General features: G+C 38.1%; 1 protein-coding gene across 1 annotated transcript in view; it reads left to right on the top strand.

The window, feature by feature from the left end:
* The first annotated feature begins 12411 nt into the window (after positions 1–12411).
* Positions 12412–24748, top strand: part of LOC149084070 (uncharacterized) — a 349781-nt gene continuing 337444 nt past the window's right edge. The window contains exon 1 of the mRNA XM_089234421.1: positions 12412–12735. Coding sequence (XP_089090547.1) covers positions 12675–12735 — 61 coding nt within the window. The 5' untranslated portion in view covers positions 12412–12674. The remainder of the gene's footprint in view (positions 12736–24748) is intronic.

The following is a 24748-nucleotide window of genomic DNA, read 5'->3' on the forward strand; positions in this document are numbered from 1 at the left end:
CAATTTTTGATTTTATGGGAGTGTCGTGAAATTGGCCTTCTCACGCTACACGCGATCCGCGGAGCATTGACCTACACCACAAGGTTCCACGATGCTTTAATTTTCACTATAAGGTGACCGCGACACCAAAAAAGTTGTAAAACACTGCCATGGACTACGTCTGAAGACTGTTTCGCTGAAGACATCGATAGATACTGTCAACAATATTTCCCCATCGGAATGTATCGGGAAAATATGACAGCAATGCTTTATAAGGATATTGTGATCTTAGCAGAGACTTTCTGGATATTATTTCGGATGTGAACTTGAGAAAAAAAAAATCAACCAGTTTCTCAGTCGGTAATCGAACCCCGGTCATCCAGCAATGGGAGCAAGATCGCTGTCAATACACCACTAAAGACATGAATTTGCTTTCTTTATGACATGCACAGTAGCATAACGTGCTGAAGTAGAGGCTCAGCAGCATCCTATTCCCTAGATGACATCCAGGTGGTAAAAAAAAGAGAGAGAGAGTGTGTGTTTTTTTAATCGGATATTTCATTGGCTCACAAACTCATACAGTAGTTCGATGCAGCTGATCAGCACCTCCTAGAGATAGAAGGCAAGAAATCGCAGTCTGCTTGTGACGTCAGTAAGTAGTCAATTTTCCCTCAGAATATTCAGGGGAAAAAAATTCCCTGCTCGTGCCAGTATCATCGTTGTGAGGAAAAGAAATGATCGGGATCAGAATTGGCGATTTCTATGCCCCCACATCCAATCACTATGAGGTATCTGTGAGCCAATCAGGTAGATTCTACGCCAAAATGAGAAGAAACGAAATACGATGCTGTGTTTCAAAATGTGGCAAACTTGCTAGGTAGTCTGAATGACGTTTATGGCAACCCGTGCGTAGGCCTTCTATCTCTGAGCTGATACAGCAATAACAGGAAGAAAATGAATGGATTACAGTTTAATGCACAGTATTGCAATCTCGTTCTTCAGAATACGCGAATTATTTCGTTATTATTTTCCATCCGAGAAAACTTGGTGTGAAAACTTAAGCTCCCTCGATAAAAACAGGAAGAAATCTCTCATTCAATCGAAGAAAGAAAAGAAATGATGAGAGAGTTTTATATCAAGTCTATCAACTTTATAAAGTGATTTGAGATGTTTTTAATCACGCAGTTCATTGGAGGGGAAAGTTGTAGAACTTTATCCCTTTTCTTTTTCCCCTAATTCCGAGAGAGAAAATCTCTTCCGATGTTCAATTAGCGAGCTTGTCAGACACTAATGACTGTGAAACTTCGACTGGGATTCGGTAAACAAGGCGGTGTTGCTGTGATTTCGGAAAGGAACACGGGCGAATGCAACCTTTCAAACGGTCGTAAAAACCAAATAAATTTAATATTATCGTAAAAAAAAAAATACAGTGAAACCTCGCTACAACAACCACACTCGATACAACGGTAAATCCCCCCACCACGATTTGAATTGCCTAAATGCTAAACTCCTCTCGATACAACGATGTTTTACTATGATATAAATCTCTCTACAACGATATGTTTTACTATGATATAAATCTCTCTACAACGATATGTTTTACTATGATATAAATCTCTCTACAACGATATGTTTTACTATGATATAAATCTCTCTACAACGATATGTTTTACTATGATATAAATCTCTCTACAACGATATGTTTTACTATGATATAAATCTCTCTACAACGATATGTTTTACTATGATATAAATCTCTCTACAACGATATATATATATATTTTTTTGGAGATTTCTAAACCGCTGCCACGATAGATTTTATATTTCACTCAAAATCATATCTGATGTACAGGGTGGGCAAAAAGTTCGTAGAAACTATAAAAATGAATAAACACCGCAAAAATAACCGAAATAAAAAATGGTTTGCAGGGTTAGCGTCGCTAGGTCACGTGAATTTTTTTTTTGACATGTAAAAAATATCTAAAAAGACAGCCGATAGGTGGCACTGGTACGAGTAACTTCGGTGGGATTATGCAAATGAGACGGTTATAGGAACTTGCGCTCCTAATCCACAATCAGTTCACCGTTGTAAACCGTGTATACGGATCTGCTGAAATTTGCCGTTGCTGTATTTGTGACTCGCCTGCGATGTGTTATTCCCTGTAGTCATGTGGAAAAAACATACTGCTGTAACAAACGATTTGGAGGCATTCTGTTCGTAATTTTCTTTCACCAAGCCCCTCTCTCACTCGCTAACTACTGTATCGATTACCGATTCACTCACTTGGTCATTTTTAGCTGATTTACACATTCGAACTGTTGTCGGTTAATTGCCTTATAGAGGTGAATTGCTGTTGGTGAATTTTGTGGCGGGGAATTTTCCGTAAACTGTATTTTGCTGCACTTATATTTTTTGATTTTTCACTATTTTACTGTGTGAGCATATTAAACGAGTGACTTACAGAGTGTGAGAAATCACGAAAATGACTGAACGAGTGACCTACAGAGCATGAACAGGCATGTGAATTACCAAACGAATGACCTATGTATCATGAGCAGGCACGTGAATGGTCAAACGAGTGACCTACAGAGCAAGGGACCAGGTCAGTGAGGGATCTAGAGCATGTGCAAGTATATGAGTGATCAAAACAGTGTGCAAATATGTGAATGACTAAAAGAGTGGCTCTAGAGACACAGCGTACCTGCAAGAGTGGGGTGAAGTCCGAATGGGGTTATTGTACAGAGTGGTGAATGCGAAGAAAGCGTGGTCAAGAAAATTAGATTAGAGAATGGGAGAGGGGGGGCGGCAAAATTCGTGTAGCCAGCTCACAGGCGGCAACATCATAAATGCGCCTCTGGCTACGAATTGTTTGTTGGGATGGGATTATATAAGTACTTTTATCAAACTTTTATGGTCTAATCCCGTCTTTACACAATACAATTTTATAAAAGATATTTTGTAAAATATACAGCCAATAAGCGTACCGCTTGCATTCGTGAATGTGACCGATACGCAAATGTATCAAACTTTTATATATAGTGTAATCCCGGCCTAATTGTGAACATAATTCTCTTTTAAAACATTTCTTCCTTGTTTTTCAAATATGTGTGTTGATATTTGTGCTGCCATCTGTTAACCGTAAATATTATTGAGAAAACTGATGAGTTTTCTGTCTATGATACATAAAAATTGAATGATTGAATGATAATTGGAAATCATATTATTAATTATATAAACTGAATAATACTGGAATTAGGAGATATCTCATTCGTAGTATTATATTTCACCCTGAAATTGATAATTTTTTAAATGAAATATTAAATATACAGCGTAGCTTCAGTTAAGGAGCTTAATTCGTTCCTCCAACGTGCTCGTTTATCCGAATAGTTCATTATTCGAATTAAACTTCCCAATAATGGAAACTCGGACAATTCGCGTTCCACAACTATTCATTCACATAAAAATGACGAATAAAAATGGGCATTCGATCGATAATTAAACACAATATCAATTATACGCAATGCAATAAAATATGCGTATTATATAAAGAACGCCATAAATAAACATACAATACAATAATGTTTACAAATTAGTTTACTCTAAACGACGAGAGGAAGAGGACGACTATCGTTTAGGACGATTTACAGTCGTTGTTGGCCGCTGTGGTGGTCGAGTGATCATAGTGACGGGACTCGCATCGCGGGGACCCGAAACCGACCATGGCCCCCGATCTGTCCCCATAGGGGATATAAGCTGGTCACCCAGAGGGTTTGGGCCATGGTGGAAGACCGATGCAATATTCGGAGCACTAAGCACCAAAAGACCACCAGCGGGTAATAAGACAAAAAGTTGAGGTTACATGGGCAGGTGCATACGCACGTCGCCAGCAGGCCACGAAGGGGGCCCACAAATAACTATAGACACACATATATAAGATATATAAACATACAAGCATATAAACACTCATATATATATAATATATACATGACAGGCGACATTGTCCATTGACAGCAACGGGAATCAAGGAACTTCATTGTCTATCAGAAGTCGCGCACAAAGACACCGTGAGACAATCCCAAAATATCGCATTTCATGCCAGAGGATCATAGTCTGAGTCTGATGAAGGGTTGTTATCAGCTTGTGAGGGAGCTGAAACATTCGTACTTTGGCACTGTTTCGTGACTGTTATTTTGTCTTCGTTTGAAATGACGTATCTAATAAGACGCTTTCGATTCTGGAGTGTTTTCTCAGTAACTGTTGTTAGGTGTCGGTATTACACCACTTCCAAGTGGTGTAATTCTGTGGCGTAGTAGAGCCAAAATAAAAGTCCTTGATACACTCGCATGCCGTAGCATAGTGAAAGACGGTTCCCTCCCCTCCACATTTACACATGCTTGAAAACCTACTCTTATGAAAACGATGGAGATAGGATGGGAAGGGGCCATGCTCTGAAAAAAATAAAATAGTCTCTCTAGTCCAGCCATAACCAGAGCATTTAACTTGTGGGAGAACTTCATAGATCTTACGACCTGTTTTCTTGTCATTTGACCATCGTGATTGCCATTTCTGTAACAGATCATTTTGCAACTTCCTTCTTCATCGCCCACGACTTTGGAAGAAGGATAGAGAAATCTGTTCCTGGTCTTTCGGTCGTTCTTTTGGCTAACCGATCAGCTGCTTCATTCCCAGTATTTCCACTATGTGCTTTGATCCACGAGATATAGACCCGGGGGACATCGCGGGGACCCGGGTTCGAGCCCTACCAAATACAAATACAACGCCACAACAGGAAAATTGCCCAACGAGGAGGCTGACTTAAGAACATCATGGATCCCCGAGCCATTTTTTGGAGGCCCTACCTACTACTGCTACACCACACATGCACCCCGCCCATCGCGAGTCCGTCACTATAACCACTCGACCACCACTACCGTCGCCACAGTGGTGGTCGGCTGAAGTTGGTTTTCTGTGGTTCCCAACTTCGAGGCGCGAATGCGAGCCGATCTCCCCTTCAAAAAGTCTCGCCACAGAGAGCAAAGACCTACAAACAGTGCAAATGTAATTCAATCATACACATCAGTCGCTTAACTTCTGCAGTATAGATGGCAGCACTGAAAAGTCAAACACAACACTACATACGCACTCAGACGGTTCGGTATACTCACAGTTACACTTCAGGCACAACTCACTAGATAGTAAATTGCCCAGGGCGATAGACTTGAGTTGTGCTCGGTTTGAAAAAAAAAAAAAAAGACTCGTTGTTGTTTGCAAACTCATTCTTTTTGCGCGACTTTCAAAGAAGAAACTTGCTTATTACTTTTGCTACTAACGCTAATTCTCAACGTAAATTTATATTCTTTGTGCTCACAGCCCTTATCGCTGTATAGCATATCTTAAGTTTTAAAGTAATCGTATTTAATTGTTAAAATGTTAATTGTTACAATAAACCTGTTAATTGTTACCGGCGTGTCATCCGTCCCTTCGTGAGTATATTAATCCGTTCTTAAGATGAGCACGCTTAATCTTGCCTGGCATTATCTATAAGGATTCGATTTGGGAGCACCTATCTTCATCAAGATACCCTGAGTCACATCGAGAAAGGCTATTTTCTAATTTTTCAAAGCTTTATTGAATTACTTCTAATGTAAATTTAGCAAAAGTGGAAATGTTTTATTTTTTGAAAATAAGCTCTTCAATTGATGAACAGATTTATCATTTCACTGATATTGCGTATTTCTGTTTAACGGCATCTCAAAACTCTGAAGGGATTACGAACTCTTTCAAAAAATATCCCAACCAACACAATTTCAACGTTGACATTATAAGCATCGTAATCTTCCGCTTCGTGGCCACTAAATTCTACAGGAATGCGTTTTTCCGTAATGGGATCGCAAATATCTTTGGAAGAGATTCAAAAACTAGAAATGGTGCATTGTCTCGAATCTATTTTTTTTTCCCATGTCTTCACAAAGAAATTTGCATTTTTCTCTCCTCAAAAGCCATTTCTCTTTCTTCCCTCTTCAACAATTCTTCCTTCCCCTTGGAAAACCACAAGAAAATTCCTGGAAAAAAAACACATTTATTTTCTTGGAATTTTGAAGTGAAGAAGGAAAAAAAAATGCTTCATTATTTTTCCACTGGTTGAATCCTTGAGCAGATGCAAACTGAATATTAAAAATACATCTGCCGGCTGAAATAATACTAAAAAAAAATTTCTTAAATTGCATTCTGAAGTTCCTTTAAAAAAAAACCCACAAAAATACCTTTTTCTAAAAATTTTCAATCTTAAAAATCTGATGACATTTAACTTGAAGCATAGTGTGTAATGGCATTTCTGTGATTTGTAATAAAGATATACAGGGCGTCCATAATTATAAGACCCTATTTTAAAGTAACCTACAGGCGAAACCAGTCATCACAAAAGTGTAAAATTTTGTGGAGGACTTCATGAAGTGATGGGAATTTGTTTCGGGGGGAGGAGGAGAAATTAGTTGCACATTTCGCCACCAGAGAACATTTCACTTTGGATACCTGTAGTAAACATGAGTAAACGTAACTTTATGTTATGTCACGCATCAGCTGTTATAAAACCTAGAAACATTCGCGGAGATATTGTTTCCCAATGTGTTTGCTGCTCACAATGACGATGAGTTTACGAGATCGCGCTTTCTTGGTCAAATTGTTTTAACCAAAACAGCAATTGCGCAGTAATTGCTCTACGGAAATATCGGAGTTGGAAGAGGATTCAAAAAAAGTTCCGATGAACGTTAAAAACCCCTTCGGAGTATGATAACTGAATTTGAAACCACGAGATCTCGTCCTGGAACAGGAAGAAAATCCGTTTCTATAGATGCAGTTCAGGAGGTTTCGCTTCAGGTGGAAGAGGACAGAGCTTCAAATTCTCGTGGTAGCACTAGTGTCAGGCGTGTAGCACAGGCGTTGGATAGGCAACGTTCAACTGTCCATAAAATCATGCGGAATATCCTCCGATATTATCCGTACAAACTTCCACTTGTGCAGCGGTTGCTTCCACATGATTATGACGCTCGACTCCGGTTCTCACTGCAGTTTCTAGCTCACGTTGAGGTCGATTCAGAATGGCCTTGGAATATCCTCTGGACAGACAAAGCGCATTTTCACTTGGATGGTGCAGTCAATACTCACAAATACCGAATTTCGGAACCAGAAAATCCGCACGCTATCTTAGAGGTTCCGTTGTATTCACTAAAAGTGACGTTATGGTGTGGATTTACTGCATTATTTTTTCTCGGTCCTCACTTCTACGAGGAGTTACGTTCTACAGGTCGAGCGACATGTTCGATAACCGGGAAGCGATATGCATTGCTGTTACAGAACGAAATTGTTCCGGCTCTGCAAGCACGTCACTGCTGTGGTAGACACGATCTTTATGCAAGACGGAGCTCCTCCACACATTGCAGTGCGTGTTAAGAATGCTCTTAAAACACATTTTACAGAAGAACGTATCATCAGACAGCATTTTCCCCTATTCTATAGCCTCCGCGATCCCTGGACCTTAATCCATGTGATTTTTTACTTTGGAGGCATTTGAAAAGCCTGGTAAGTCGTGACAATCCAGGAAGTTCATCTGACCTTAAAGGCAACATTTCACGCCACGAGCTGAACATTTCCCCACACACATTTCTGTCAATTGTGGGACATGCCATCTTGCGATTTCACATGGTACCTGAAAATGATAGCCGTCATGTGGAACATGTTTTTTTTGCAGTAACAATTGAAAAAGTGTTTAACAATTGTTAAAATTGTAAACGTTTGCTTAAATGTTCATTTCTTAATAAAACGCCATCCGGTGGCAACATGCGTAACTGATTTCCCCCTAAAACAAATTCCCATCACTTCAATAAAGTCCTCCACAAAATTTTACAATTTTCTAATGACTGGTTTCGCCTGTAGGCTACTTTAAAATAGGGTCTTTTAATTACGTCTGAGCACGGTAGCCCAGGTCGATAAGATACTCACCTAAACTACCAAAGATGTATAAAGGTGTCACGAAATTTCATACCCGGTTCGCCCTTGTCAGAAACTTTTCTACACGGAGGTACAACCTAAGTGGCGACATGACCACAATGACCACAGAAAAAGATTGCTATCACAAGAAGTCCCGCATCGAGGGGTTGGCGCACCAACCTCTCGTCAAGTATAAATAAAAGGCTGCCGTTCGGAATCGACAATAAAAGTTGTAGGTCCCAGTTTAATTACCCCTCGTGCTCAGAAAATGGCCGTGGGTGCGACAAAAATGATGAATGATCAGCATTCATAGAGCGACTATCATATAAGTTTTACTCTTATATTACGGCCCTTCCAATATAAAGACCGTTTTCGACGGGACGAAGGGGGTCGTTATATCGAGTTACGACTGTATTTTCATTTTCACTAATTTTTTTTTTTCCGGAAAGAAATTGAGAATTATTAGACGAATTATTTAATAAAATAATTAAATCCAACGAAGCAGTGAAACATGAAAGGAAAATTATCTATTTTTTTTCTGTATATATAACGTAATTTTTTCATTTCGCGCACTTGATATGATAAAAAATTGAAATATTTTCGTGCACTTGAATAAGAAATCTGATAAGAAGACAGAAAAAAAAACCCCGCGTGATTCTTCTGAATACTTTTGATACGATTATACTTGATGTGAGAAATAAAACAGATGATTCTCGCACACAGGAAAATCCTCGAAATTAGTTCCAGGAATAAATCCACCACTTACGGGGGGGGGGGGGGGAGGGGGAGAAATCTCATTTATAGTTCTTTGAGAATTTTCGGAAATTAATGACTTTGTTAATGAGTTTAACGCTCTTTTACGCAACTATCCGGTTTTCAAGTGGCCTCTCACGTCTCTTTAAACCGTGTCCGTGCTTCTAATCGTTACGCGCATCTCGTTAAGTTTTCTAAAGAGTGTCGCGAAATACATTGAAATAATGATGGTGGAATCATGATATTTTACTTTTTGTTTTTCAAGTGATGTGATAAAAACTACAAGATGCATATAAAATAAATAGCCGAATAAAAATTAACATATATATATTAACCCTTCAAATCTCAATCACGAGATATTTCGCCTCGATAAAAGCCTCTCATTTTAGCATTGACAAGCAAAGATTCAGTCGACGCGTGTTATAACGACCCCCTTTCGTTCCACGGAAATCGGACGTTATATTGGGAGGTCGTTGTATCGAACGTTTTCGAAGAATCGTAAAATTTAGCTTCTTTGCTTTTTCCAACTGTTGGATCTTTCCTTTCCGGGATCGACTACGAGAAGGAGGAAACCCCAACTCTTCATTCATAATTGAATCATGGTTTTTAATTATGGTGTATAAGTACTCTTCTTCACCATATTGTTTACATATTGTTTCAATCATTCGGCTATTTTGGCTTTCGACACCAATTTGTAGTCCTCTTCCGTCAAAATTGTCAATTTGAGATCTACCGTTTTCCCCTCGCATTAGCCGGCAAACCCGAGGGACAACAATTTATACATATTTATACAAAAATTGCCACGTTTTCAAGACGAATAAATTCAATTGGTCGAATGGTCGACGCGTTTCGGCTCTTCAATGGAGAGCCGTCATCAGGACCTCGTGGTCAGAATTCACACGAATGAGTCGTGATGTTTACGTCTGGTCGTCCGAAGAGTTCGCCTTTGTATTTGCTGCGTCCGAGTGGTCTTTGGATGCGAATTGGGGAGCCATCTGTTGCAAAGTGTTGAAAGCTTTGTCACGACTGAGATTAATAAAGCCTGTCCAAGCTGACGAAATAGGTGGCGTGTATAAATTAAAACCAGGCAAAGTTTCTCATTTTTGTGATAACTTTATACATACTTCGTTCTCCGGGAATCAAAGGTCAAGGTAGAACACACTCTCATCGCGATGGATTTTCCTATTTCTTTCAGAAAGAGAAGAAAAAAACGGGAATCCGATCTGAGATTGGTCGTTGTAATGGATTGCATTATAATTTTCGGTCATTATATTGGATAAAAAAAACATGACAGAAATATGAAAAACTTTCGGACCTGTTGTAATGGTCGTTATAAGGGAAGCGTCGTTATAACGAGCGTTGACTGCATTTCGAGAACAGTGATTCCTGGGAAGAAAAAACTCTTTCCCTATACTTATTTATTAGTTTATCCTATACTCCCCATCCCCTGCTGAAAATCGGAAGAAAGCCTACTTCATTGAAAAGGATATGGTATATTACGGAGGGGTTTAGAGTGATTTATAATTGCCGCTTAAAGGGTCCATAGGCTGTGTAAATATTCTGCAATATTAATAGTGTATCAAATTTTCCTTCATTACAGAATTCTTTCGACAAAGTTATAAAGTTACAAAGATTTTATGTCCATGATTTTACACATACATTAGCATAGCAATTTAATAAATATGAGTGAATTTTTCATTTTCAAAAATGGATGAACAATTTTGCCCTTGATTTCTTTCCTAGACATGACCTCTGACCACCCAGAGGAGCCATCTCGGGATGGTTTGCGCTCTTTCTCAAAGGGATGAACGGTCTCGGAGAAAGCGGTGAAATGTACAGTTTGAAATTAGTTAACTGCCAATCTTGCTAAGTAAAGTTGAATAGTTGTTACCATCAATTTTAGTTCGATTCCCTCAATTTGGAGCGACTTTAAAATCCTCTGAACACGTGAAACTTCAGCAGCTCCCAAAAAGTGATACAAAATCAACTCTTTCCAAGAGAGAAAGTGTTCTTATACGACACTAATTTTGTACTGAAATGACACAAGAAGATGTACTTTCTAAAACATACAGAAAAAAAGAGAAAAGAAAAGACATTGTATTATTTTTTTTTATTGGCCATGTGTTTTGTATGGGCTGGTGTTTCAAAGACCAACATGCAGCGTCTGCAAAGTTAGCAGAATAAAATCCTGAGAACCCTTGAGCGTGCCCCAAAGTACATCGGGGGGGGGGGGGGGCTGACATTAGAAAAGTGCCTGAAGATTCAAACCATCCTCAGCTACATCCAATAAATCTCAGATTATCACTTTGAAAGGATGAGGAACTCAGAGTACCAGCATCTGAGAGAGCTGGGTCTACTACAACCCTCGTCAGAGACTCAAATTTCTCAGGCCCAAAAAACGTGCTGCACGTGACAGTACGTTGGAGTCTGAATTACAGAGCTGTATAATCTTTGTCTATCTATTATAATATTTTTGTACTTTTATCTTGATATCGAATTTATTGATCAACTCTATTGCATAGAGGGACATTGTGGTTAAATGTACTTGGCTGATCTTGCATTGTGTACCAAGTAGGAAAATCTCGGGCTAACACACTTGTTTTTCTATTACTTCTTTTGCATGTTAGATTTATTATCATTATTATTTTTTCTTATTAATGCACTGTGTAACATTTTCGTGAATTGTACATAACTGATTTCATTTTTGTGTCCATTATGTATAATACTTGCATTTATCGCATAATATTTCTTTTCTCACTATTGATTTTGCTGATCAACTCTATTGCATAGAGTAACATTTTGATGAAGTATACATGGCTGATCTTTGTGTATTGTAGTATTCTGATGGTAGCATTTACCGAAACGTGTTTTTCTTTCTATTAACTTACAAGCACTTCACATCTACGCAAACTTGTCTATAACCCCCTTCGCAGCCATCCATGGCAGTCTGCAGGCAGTCCCCTCGGACAAGGCAGGAAAAATTTAATTCGGTCTGGGGCCCCTCGTTGGCTTCGTTTGATTAAAAACAAACTGCTTTCGTTGACATGATTTTTTATTAGATTCCCAGGAAGTCTACGAGGACCAGATTTTGGGAGCGTTACTAATGTTATTCTACTGCACACAAAAGTCAACTGGTAAAGTTTTGCAACAAACTTGATAGTTTAATTTAAATTCTGACGGCATTTTGACGCCCTCTTGTAATGTTGAAGGAGAGATTCTGAAACCCCTCGGGTCTAGCACCCGGGGCACGAGATCCGCCTGCACCCCCAGTTGCGGCCTGGGGGATAACACCCAACTGTATATGGAGAAAACAACATTCAGTCTTAGCGAGAAGCTCGAATCGCATAAATCGAACGAGCATTTCAGATCACAAAAACATCACGACCACGTAAAAAAATAATAATAACAATGATGGAACAACATAATGCCAGCAATGAATCTGTGGAAGAGAGATCACACTCAATGGACGTGAATTCTCTCGCTAACGTCCTGACATCTTTATTGAGAAATTCCGGAGAGTTTGGTAAATCAAATAGCCGCACCGCTACATAAGCTCCCACTGACGGCGGCTACAGCAGCGCCATGGCCAAAACGGGAAAAATGGGGGCGAAAAAACCCATCACACAGAAACGAGAGAAGAGTAGTCCGAGAGAAACGGACGCGAGTCAAGACATTGCCGCGTCCAGCGTCTCTCTCAGTGTGTATGTTTGTTGACGACACGTACATGCAATGTTTGTGCTCTCTTGTGCATAAGTTTCCAGAGTTTGTGCGTGCTTGTGTTTATCTCTTGGAGTGATAGTTAATTCATTATGAAGAATTGTATTTATCTCTTCGGCTTCGATTCTTCTGGATAAGCACATACTTGGCTTAAAATATTCTGGAAAAATAGGAATTATTTTTATCCTTTTTTTCCCCATTTTTTAACGGGAATATATTCGCGGAATTCCGATAAGTTATGTCGGCGAAAGAGAAGCAAAAATCTTTATGTGGATATCTCGTGTACAAGCCTGGAGGCCGTAAGTAGTACTCATAGCTATAAAGTAGGAAAATATTATTACTAGAGCCTGGAAGTGGTCAAGCAATAAAAATGGTCAAAATAGGCAGGCAAAAAATCATCACTAAAAGCGTCTAAAATAGATCCTAAGAAATGTCACCTATAACACTGTTCAACACTGATTTTGTTCTCAAAGATATTTCAGTGATTTCAGGCTAATTTTGAGGCACCGATTCCGAATCTGGCAGTTTTGTCAGATTGGCTCCAGTTTTTGTAGTAAAGTACATACTTAATTTCAGTGGTAATAACATAAGCAGCATACACATCACATGGAAACTGTGCGTTACAAATAAATACAGTAGATCATTAGTAAAATTTTTTCAATCATTTTAGAGTCATTTTGGGCGTTGATTCCAAATCTAGCATTGGTTTTGCCGAATTGGCCCTAGTCTTTAGGGCCAATTATATTACCACTGAAATATAATAAATCCCACTTCATCCCAAAAACTATAGCCAATCTGGCAGAATCAATGCCAGATTCGAAATCAGCAGCCCCAATATACCCTAAAAACTATTAAAATTTCCTCAAGAACATGTTTTTTCTTTTGGGGACTGTAATCAATGGGGAAAAATAAAATGATTCAACTGAAAGCTATAGAATATTAGGGGGGTTGGAAACTGGCTAAAAACATTGATTGCACTCACTGATTCTACTGCAGTAGAATCTCTCCTAACGCAACACCACGTTAACGGGCACTTTTCTGACGCCGGTCCCGTGGAATAGGATGTTAACGTGTATTTCTCACTCCCCGTTAACACTCTCTATAGAGCTGACAGTAAAAAATCAGGCAAAATCTAATTTTTTCTAAACACTAGTTTAATAATTTTTTGGTCATATAAACCGAGAATATATCATATTCAACTGAGATTATGTTTAATTTCAAGCTCGTGTTGGTAAATATGATATATCGTCCATTAATTACTTAATTAACTTAGCATAACTGTGGTCCAGGATGCTGATCCCGAATGGCAATGTTGGTTTTGTTTTTTTCGATACGCGTGGAGAAAGCCAACATTACAAGACTGATGATGTAATGAATTTTTTTATCTTCAAACTTACTTTAATTTAATTTTTATGTGTACTGCACGTATCATAAAACTAATTAATCATAAATGATTAATTAGTTTAATGATGAGAAGAAAGATTATAATCTTCTCCGTATTTATCAGGTTTTCCTACTTTATTTGGGAACTAAGCAAGTAAAAACTAAGGTAAAAGTGATAAATGTGATGAAATTTAATCTCGAAATTTCTTTACCGTTTTGATTGGTGATTACGTATAACTACTGGTGTATCACTTTTACGCAGTAACACATGCACATTTTAACATTAAAACGTATACGAACCAACTGCGACCGACTCCAAGCGTCGTATAAATGTGAAAGTCGTATAAACGAGGATCGGCTACATCATACCTCCCCAGTAGCGGACACTCCCAGTTATCGGAAAGAATTTTAGGTCCCATGGGTGTCCGTTATCGAGAGGTTCTACTCTATTTGATCTGTAGATTATAATAGCTGAATTATTAGCTAAGTAAATATATTATTATTTAAAAAATCGAATACTTTTTTTCAGCTTGCGAGGCCTTTTGTAAGCCGCTGTAATAGCCCTGAGGGCAGGACTCGGCATAAATTTCTCGCATTCCGCCGCCGAATACTTTATGTACGTAATTTTCTAACGGGGGTGGGGGAAATATATATGTATATTTCTCAAATTGTGGAGATGATTTTTTGTATATCTCAAATAACTTGGTATAAAAAAATAATAAAAAGACCACTGGCGCCAGGGCTGGTGTCCTGTCAGCTTCCACCTCGCTCTGTTTGAGTCACGACGTTATCGGAGGGGGTAATCAGGACAGTAGTAGATTGGCAAAAATATTGTAGATAGACAGTCACTAGGATTTACGGAGACTTTGCCCCTTACATTTTGCTTCAAACACGTTTCGTCCCCGGTGTAGATTTGTTTCTCCCCAGGAAATTTCGCCCCGGACATTTCACCTGCTTTCACCACACTAACAATTTCGAGATGAGATTTTTTTTTTCCAGTACCAACTTATAAGTTTCCGAAGATTTGCATGTTGCATCCACGCAGTGCCATCATAGCGCATGCACCCCTCAGGTCACTGCCTGGGAGCTTCAAGAGAAGAATGTGTGGGGGGGGGGGGCTTCAAAAAATTGAGATATAATTGAAATTTTCGAAGACCATACATACAACTTTGTCTGGGAGGTCGCATGGTGCTCTTAAGACAGTCCTGCATCTGTGTCTCCCTACGCGGGTGGGTCTGATAGGGAGCCGGCCGTGGCCACGGGACAATTATAATTTTTTCATGCTATAAATTCTTTATGGAAGAGCTCGTGAAAAGTCTGTCTCGAGGGCCTGCCAAAGATCCCACTTTAGTGGCCTTTGTCCTAGATGAAGGGGAGGGGTTCATGGTGGAGCCACGGCTTTTGATTGTAATTCTGCTACACAATTAACTTGATCAACACAATAAGATTGTTGAATGAAATCGATCACAGTTACAAATTCTCACGATGATGTCTGCAAACACCAAACATGGCCCCCGCTCTGTCCCTTGTGGGATATAAGCAGGCTACCTTGCGGCTGGGCCATGCTGGAAAAAAAAAACAAAAAAAACACCGTAAGCCACAGGGCCCAACCCCGCCGAGGCCCCCGTCGCCTCCGAATCACGGCAATCACATCCCCAAAAATCACACCCCCCCCCCCCGGAAACCCCCGCCATGGAGCTCGGCTCTCTCCGCAAGAGGCCAACGAAAACATTCCGAGCCATCCGCCTTCATCACTGTGCTGTGTCCCCAACCATCAGCCAATCTGCAACACCAACTTCTCTCATCTTGTCTTCTGTTGGAAGGGTTTTTTTCATAGGTCCGAATCTGAAAATAGAACATGAAAAACGGGATACACATGTACAAATTCAGGTCCAATGAACTATAAATATGTGAGTGGGAATTATCAATATTGATCAATTGCTGGTATTAATAATATCACAAGGCTGAAGGAGCCGGGGGGGGGGACTTTCCATTGCCAGTTAGAGACATATTTAGATATGGATATTATAGACCTAATGACGAGATCAAGTCCGGAGAAAGTACAAAGTTCACTTGAACATACAAGGTTCAGTTGCACACTAGTGAATTCACCGGCGGTATACATTCGAATACATGAATATATCGATGAAAAACAATAATTATGGCGTTTCGTATAGCAGTTGAGAAAGTATATATAATGTGATTATAAGCAGGTGTCCAAGTGCAATGTCAGAATTTTTATAACAGATGGGCTCTGGGAATGATCTAGACAAAAAGCGATGCCACGAAACGTAAGATATATAGCGTACATACATGATGATACGATGTAAACATTGTATAGTATATAACATAAGCGTAGTGAATATACATGAAATAGGATAAAATTTAATTATGCGTATAGGACGACATCTACAAACTACGCATGATTCATAATAAAAATTCAGTCAACAATTGAACCAAAAATAAAAATTCTATCGACAATGCAATCAATAAAAAAAAATTCAATCAACAATTGACGATGATGTCTGACAAATAGTTTGAAATTTCTATGGCATCTCATTTATGTTATGAGTGTGTATGAAACAATACTCAACATCATATTTAGAGAACAAACGGCAAAGAAAGGGCTTTTCCATTTTGGAAATTAAGAGCTAAAGGGGGAGGACATGATTTTTCGGGGGAAAAAATTAAAAAACGGAACATGAGAGCATCTCACAGTTGCGGCAAAATTAGAAGTGTCTAGAATGGCAATAGCCTGACATCCGTCTCTGCTAAGAGGAACGCGGACAGCTTATAAACAATCCCTACTTTCCTAGCTACATTGTTGAAATTTAGCGCATTGTGATTGGCCGAAATGAGTGTTGAACCATTGCGTCACCCATGGTGAAATTTTTGCTGGCGACGTTTAACAATAGATACATTTAATTGTGCTTGAATCTGACATCCACCATTGGAGTGATAGTGATAGGAACCGAGAGACACCCAGGCTCTGTCACACTCAGTGATATAAGCATATTGTCCCTGGGGACTCAGGTGCCTCCGGGGAAACCTAGCCATTTATTGATCTTGAGAAAGATATATTACATACATGGGCAGGTGCCATTACGCACCTCCCCAGTAAACAAGTATAAAATTTGTAATCGAAAAATGGTGATTCATGTAAATAAATCACAATTGTAAATCACAGGTTATAAATCAAAAAATCATCGTAATAATCGTCATAATCGGGAATAGTTATTGATAAAGTTTTTATCTTCAGGGATTTTCATTGGATCAGTAACTATCACATCAATCTGCTGCTGGGTTGATCTAATCGCTGCACCGTGTAGTTTGATTTAGTCCAAAGACATTCGTCAGTAATTGCTGCCTGTATCCAGCTTTTCGATAAGCCAGCGTGGATCAAACTATTCTCGACTACTCAGGCTCCTCTTCTTCTTCCTCTTCTCTAAACAGATGTACGAGATCGCTGTCTGGGTCTAGTTGACGTCGTAGTCTAGTGCAGTGGTTCTCAACCTGTTTTTGTCCATGGCCCCCTTTCAACCATTTCTCATTCCTGTGGCCCCCTCTTGCGAACATGAATAATTTTCTAACCCCCCCCCCCTCGTTTTTCCATTAGAAGATAGTTATTCAAAAAATGTCTGAAGTATATAAATATGTTTGAATTTAATTTGAGTAATTTTTAATTTATGAAAATAACGAAAGAGCAAAATGAACGTAATAGAATACAGTAAAAAAATATATATATAATAAATTATTTTCAATCAATGTAAATTCTGCGCTTGAAGACGGCACAATGTCATCAAGTTACTGTGCTGGATGAAAAATTTGTATTATTTCAAATTAGTTTATTTTTGCGTAAATGATTATGGTTTCGTTGAGAAAATGTCAGTTGTAGCTTCCAAACTACGCATTCTTGTAGTGAAAAAAATCGCCAAATGTGGTACCAAGCAGTTTTATTAATTTATTCTCTTCATGCGGATAAAAGTAGTGTATAATGAGGGAGTAGCCACACAGAAATGAATCACAATTGAAAAGTTCAACCTTTCACATCGTTTTCAACAATAATACATGTATCAAGGATATAGGTTCATGTTTTAGCCCTACTATGAACTTAAAAAAATGAACTAAAATACGTGCGAAAAAATTTCTAAATATTTGTTTGAAACATTCATTCCAGAGAAATCATGTGCGCAGTCACCGGGCCGGATTAACCATTAAGCAAAATAAGCACGTGCTTAGGGCATCAGTACTAAAGGGGCACCACCAAAAAGATATCATATGGTATTTTATTTTTAATGCACGATTTTTTTTCAACATCCATCATCCGACAGAAGATCCTAAAATTGTAAGAACACTTGATTGTATAGTTGAAGATCATTATCACAAGAATGGCACGAAAGATGAGAATCTAATAATATTGCAAACTAGACTTCACATTATTGCCAAGTTCTTCGATTAGCTTTTCACAATTTTCATAAAGCCCGCCCGGGGCTGTCTTAACATTATCATACGCCCGCATACAAAGCGACTTTTCTGAGAGAGGAACTACTACATAGCTAAAAATTCCTACTTACCTACCTATTTGGATATTTACTCTTGAAAATCGGAACCAGATACTAATTGTCACTTGTTTGCCAGAAGTGACCAGATGGGCCCCATGCAGCAAACCAAGTTCTACAGAATAAGGACATGATTTTTGTAGGTCATTAGTGGATCAACTGTGTAGTTTGATCCATAGAAGTAAAAGAAATGCTACCAGGTGTAAATTACAAACTTGACAATGTATCTAAAAAGAAAAAATATCCAATATATATAACGGTGAATCGTCAGAAATAAGATACCTATTGGCAGGGCCGCAACTGGATACTTGGTTAGCCGGGGCAACTACTCATTTAGGCACCCCCCCCGTAGTGCTGAAGGATAGGTTGAATGGTTGAATTTGCTCCCCCTTTTGTAATGCGCCTCGGGCACCAGACTCGACTGCTCCACCCCCCCTAGTTGCGGCCCTGCCTATTGGTAATATTATGGTCATTTAATGGTTCCTCCTTGGAGTGTTGGTACAGCCTTTATTCATCAACCGTTCGTCGTACTGGTATGGTTCTAATTTTAAAAATTCTCAAAATGTGACCAGAAATCCCCCTGTACGAGTTTTGAGGATGAAAATACAGTCTACACAAAATAAGAAATGTAAATTTTTGTACGATCCCCTCCCTTCTAATTTCCAATGAGACAGTTGTTGCCCTTTCTCTTCCGAGTCCAACAAACAAATCACATGTTTTTAACTGCATTATTCCCTGAGATATTTAAAGTCAAAATCGGAGACAGGTCCGGGCTCAGGAGAATTTCGCGGCCCAATGCAAAAAAAAATGTTTGCGGCTCTCTCTAAAAACATTTTATGTAGTTGTTCCCGACTTACAAACTTTTCGAGTTACGCACGTAAATGTTGAAGGGGAATTTTTTTTCTATTACTCTCATTTTTTCACTATTTCAGGAACGCGTTGATAGTCTGGATCGTAATCAAACACGATATCCATTGAGAGGGAATGACATTTAAATTAATTTTGTAAAATTCATAGATTATTAATAATAATTAGCACGTGGTCCACCTGCTGACACTTCATCGTGGCTCGGATCATATTGAACAGACATAAATTTTTGTCATACTTTTAAAGCACTTCATCATCTCTTTATCAAATATACGTTGCAATTCGATAACTTCGATCATTTTTCGAATTTTTTATTGGTGTTTTTGTTTAATCAATGTAAATTAATAGAAGTAAAGGAATCAAGTACTGGAACTCCATGACCCCTACAAGAGCGGGGCTGACAGGTAGGATCGTCGTAATAGCATCATATGCCCCGAGCCAAGGGATTTCTTGGAGGCCCTACCTGGAAAATTCTCGAAAAATTCAACTACGTCTCGTTTTTCAGAGGCACCTCTTCTCTTGAGGCTCTTCGGGCACGGCCCGGGGTGGGGAAGCATGCGTTAAGACGGCACTGCCTAAGGTTCGCAATAGGCGTCCCCCTTTTTCAGTTTTAAATCTGGTAACCCTATCTGAAGGGCACATAATCCGTATTTTCACTTATTTGTTCGGTCATCCATATTGTCCGAATGTTTTTGTGGAAAGAAATAATTATTTTTTCTGCATAAAATCGATTATTGCAAATGTACGAATTTTGTTACCGAAATTTTCGTCTCATAAAAAAATTTCATGCCAAAAAATGACAAGGAGAACTCTCTCCCTCTTTCATCATCTCATGAGTTGCCTGAAATTTCGAGATTAGAATGGCAGCACCAACAGTATATAAATCAAGCCTCCGGAGAGAGTATGATGTCAGCGGTCTCCGCCTTGGCAGAGCTGACAACTGTGTCCCCCAATATCTTTCGTCGGAACATCACGTGACTCGGTGAAAACAAACACGATCCCCCATTATTTTCTTATGGCATAAATAGGAGTTTACAACAACAAATGAAAAAATAATTTCACAGCATGGACGAGATAATTCCAAAATTAATGAAAGTTATAATTTCAGCATTAATGGAAGAAAATATTCTAGAATTAAGGTAAGAGATAATTACAGCATTGATAAAAGTGATAATTCCAAAATTAGTGAAAGAATTAATGAAAACGATAATAATAAATTTAATGAAAGATAATTCCAGAATGAAGGAAAGAGGTAATTCCAAAATTAATGAAAAAGAGATAATTCCAAAAATAATGAAAGAGACAATTCCAGAATTCATGAGATATAATTTCAGTATCAACGAAAGAAATAATTCCAGCATTAATAAAAGAAATAATTTCAGTATTAATGGAAGAAACAAATCCAGAATTAATGAAAGCAATTATTTCAGAAGTAATGAAAGAAATAAAATAATTAATAAATGAAATAAAATAATTAATAAATGAAATAAAATAATTAATAAATGAAATAAAATAATTAATAAATGAAATAAAATAATTAATAAATGAAATAAAATAATTAATAAATGAAATAAAATAATTAATAAATGAAATAAAATAATTAATAAATGAAATAATTCCAGAATTATTCAAGAATATTCAAGAATTAATGAAAGAATATTCAAGAATTAATGAAAGAATATTCAAGAATTAATGAAAGAATATTCAAGAATTAATGAAAGAATATTCAAGAATTAATGAAAGAATATTCAAGAATTAATGAAAGAATATTCAAGAAATAATGAAGGAAAATCCCATAATTGATGAAGGAAAATTCAAGAGACGATGAAAGAAATTATTCCACGTTAATGAAAGGAATGATTCCAGTATTATATAATGAAATAAATAACTTAATCTTTTTTCACCTTTAGATGAGTTCTTCTCTATCCTTTTTTTAAATCTTTAAAACCCAATATTTAGAGACCGAACTGTACATTTCTATGGAAAAATTGCCGGGTGGGAAGTTTGTTTTGACCGAGTGACGTGATTTCCTTGCATTTGATGTCGCTGCAGTCGCGGTGGCTGGATGCTCCCTCCTGTAATATATAATCTCTGTCGTCTTCTTCTCTCCAGGTTACTTGTTTTGGGCGTCTCCTTGTGCCCTGTAAATTTACTGAACTGGCAGTTCAAACTTCCAGTTCTGTTTGTGAGCTTAGCTTGTAGGGAACCGACTCCTTCTCTGTCGTCTGCTCATTAAGAGGCTCTTTGTTTTGAACGTCTCCTTATACTCAAATAAAATAGCCGAACTTTCAGTTCAAATATCCAGTTCAGTTTGTGAGCTTTGTTTATAAGGAACTGAGCGGAATAAAGAATATAGTTTTTTAATTTGAACTTCATCACCGCATGAGTCACTTTTAAATTAGACAGTAGATGGCAGCACATTACTATAGAGTGAAGTGTGGAAAATTCACTTTTTACGATCTTACCTGTCGTCGGACGTGTAGGTCCTATGTTTTGGATGTATCCTTGGCTCTTGAAAAAATTACTGAACTGGAATTTTGATCTTTCAGGTCAGTTTATAAGCTTTGTTTATAAGGAGCGTAGCTGAATGAAGAATTTAGTTTTTTATACCTGAGCTTTTCGCCATCACCACATAAGGCGCTTCTGATTTTGAAAGTAGGTAGCAGCACCAATATTTTTAAATGAATTTCTTAAAGTATTCTAGAGTATTCAATTAATTTTAATTCCCTTTTAAAATTGTTAGCGCCATTGTGAATTCGCGGCAAATGCTACAAGGCAAAAAAAAAACAAAACAAACCCGCTATTGGCGGACGGCGTAACAGTTCGAGTCACCCGGTATATACGGGTTTTGTCATTGCGTAACGCAGTGACAAAACTGTTAATGTGAATATAATAATGATTGATTATCAGGATTTCAAGCCCGTCGGAAAATATAAATAAGGGGCCATTTAAGTATTACGTATGCAAATTTTCAGCCATTTTTGACCCCCCTTCCTGTCAGCAAAAGTCAGCAAAACACTGACAACCCCCCCCCCCCAGCAAAATTTCGTCAGCAGTTTAGAATATTTCATATCTTCAAAAAGGGGTGGTTGATGACGTAAGCAACATTCAAACCCCCCGCCCCCTTATCATCAAAAGTCAGCAAATCCGAAACCCCCTCCCTCCCCTCGATGCTGACGTAATACTTGAATGACCCCTAATTAGATTTTCAAATAAGAAAATTATCAATTTGTTGACTTCAATTTCGATACAGTGAAAATCTGATATTTCGTTGGATGACAAGCTGCCTTCAAGTGGCTTTTTGGTTCATAATGTGGCCGCTCTCTCGCAGGCGAACGAAGCAACGTGCGTGTTGGCTTAAACACAGGGCAATATTTCACATATCAGTCCGTACTATATTTAATGTACAGGGCGCATAGATAACGGAGCACATGGCATTTTACTGGCGAACCATTGATCCTAGAGGCATACTTCCAGTTGGAAAAAGTACCCGAATAATGTGTAGTACTCAGATATTTGATTCATGTTGCCAGGGGTTACATACTTAAAATAAAAATGTTAACTCTTTATGCGAACACCCTGTGCCCCAAAACTCAATTGGAAAGTTGTTTCCCGGTCTTCAACAAAAAAATCCATCGTTTCTAAGTGCAATATTCACTGAGATATTCGAAGAAAGTTGGAAAAAAAACATCATTAAATGAGAGGAAACCATTCTACCCGCATTTAATGCTGTTTTTTCCCCCAAATTTCCTCAATTTTTCGAATTCGCATATCTCGGTGAAGAAACGTGAAACGTGAAATTATTTTAGTTGTCATCGGGAAAGACAGAGCAACAACGTCTTAATTGGGTTCTTTGACACACGGGGATGGTATAAGAAGTTGGTTTTTTTATTTATTTTATAACAATACAACCCCTTATAACATGAATGACATATCTGAGTTGGGCACGTGATTCGGATACTTTTTCTAGTTGGGTATGTCTTTAATGTCTTTAAGACTAACGACTCGCAAGTAAAGTGCCATACGCCCTGTTACCCATGCAGTCTGCATATACACGTAAAAAAATTGTTTGAGACGAAATACAGTCGACTCTCGTTTTAACGAATACCGTTACAACGGAAAAAATATCGTTTTAACGAAAACTTTTCTAATGCCCCGGATAAGTTTACATAGGAACAATATAAAAATCTGAAATTCCTTGTAACGAAATTTCTCTATTACTCCGGTCTCTTGGAGTTCATTATAATGGGGTTGACTGTATTCCCACCGAAAAAATCTAATATTTTTGCAATTTTTGACGTGAAAGCAGTCCTTTTTATAATGATTATGTCATTTCACTTTTATAAATTTAAGAAGGAAACAAAAGGAAGAAAGGGTGGGGAGAAAAAGAAAAATGGCCAAGACGGGCTCGGTTGTGCGTAAATGCCACTTGTGCGCAAGGGGATTCGTGCCCCACTCTTAGTCTTATGACAAAATTTCACATTTATGAGACGTTTGACTACGGGCACGATTAATCTCTATATATAGCTTTCAATATTAAAATATTTCATTTATACGAAAACACAATTTCAATTATTTGGCATTTTCATTTTGACTCGAACTCCAAATCTTTGGCATTTAGACATCATTTCCAACTATCAAATCCACGATGGTTTCGCAGATTGTGAAAAATGCGTCGTTGAATTGGTTTTGCATGCGTATTATCAACACCAAAAACCATAAATTTTAGGTTGACAGATACAAAGATACGCATTGAGCCGGTCGGTTATGGACATTTCAAAGTGAAGACTTACGTGAGAATTTATTGCACTTTTCTGAGAAATCAACAGACGCAGTGAGTCTCAAATAAACGGATTTAAATTGCTTTAAATGTGGTCATACGCCATTTTGGAATTTTTTTTTTCTAATGCCCACAACATTGTTCTTGCAGGATAGGAAAATTGTATTGAAATTATTTGGGATGTTGCAGGCCAGCCAGCAGCAGGATTATGCAGTAGGGCAGTTAATAGGAAGCATTACAGTATAGATTAAAAAAAACTTTAAAGATGTGGTGTCAATCTTAGTCCTACTAAGTCCCAATACATTATCTGCTTGGATTGCATATAGAAACCAATCAGCAAACCAAATGACGTTAAGACCGTCTTAAATATGTTTAAAATCACGTTTTTCCTGTTAAATTGAAAGGAATGACATATAAACACTCGCGATTGAGACACAACAGCAAATTTATGCAATTACAGTTTCTTAAGTTATACAGCAATGTAGTTTTAAAAAATTTAATTTCGCGGGTATTTTTTCTCATGTATGATTTGGTCTCTTGCAGTTCGTTATAACTGAATTCGACTTTATTTCTTTTCAGTGGAGGCAATGGGTGTTGGCACACCCCCTCCCCAAAAATTCATTAAAAAAATACCCTAGTGCAATCGTTCTTTATTCGATTTTTATAAATATATTTCCCCCATCAGACCACTCATGTTTAGAGATGTCGCGAGTTCGATACCCG

This window comes from Pholcus phalangioides, unplaced genomic scaffold (assembly GCF_987345545.1).
Source record: "Pholcus phalangioides strain wild (caught in Gottingen) unplaced genomic scaffold, Ppha-v1.0 ptg000008l_1, whole genome shotgun sequence".
NCBI lineage: Eukaryota > Metazoa > Arthropoda > Arachnida > Araneae > Pholcidae > Pholcus > Pholcus phalangioides.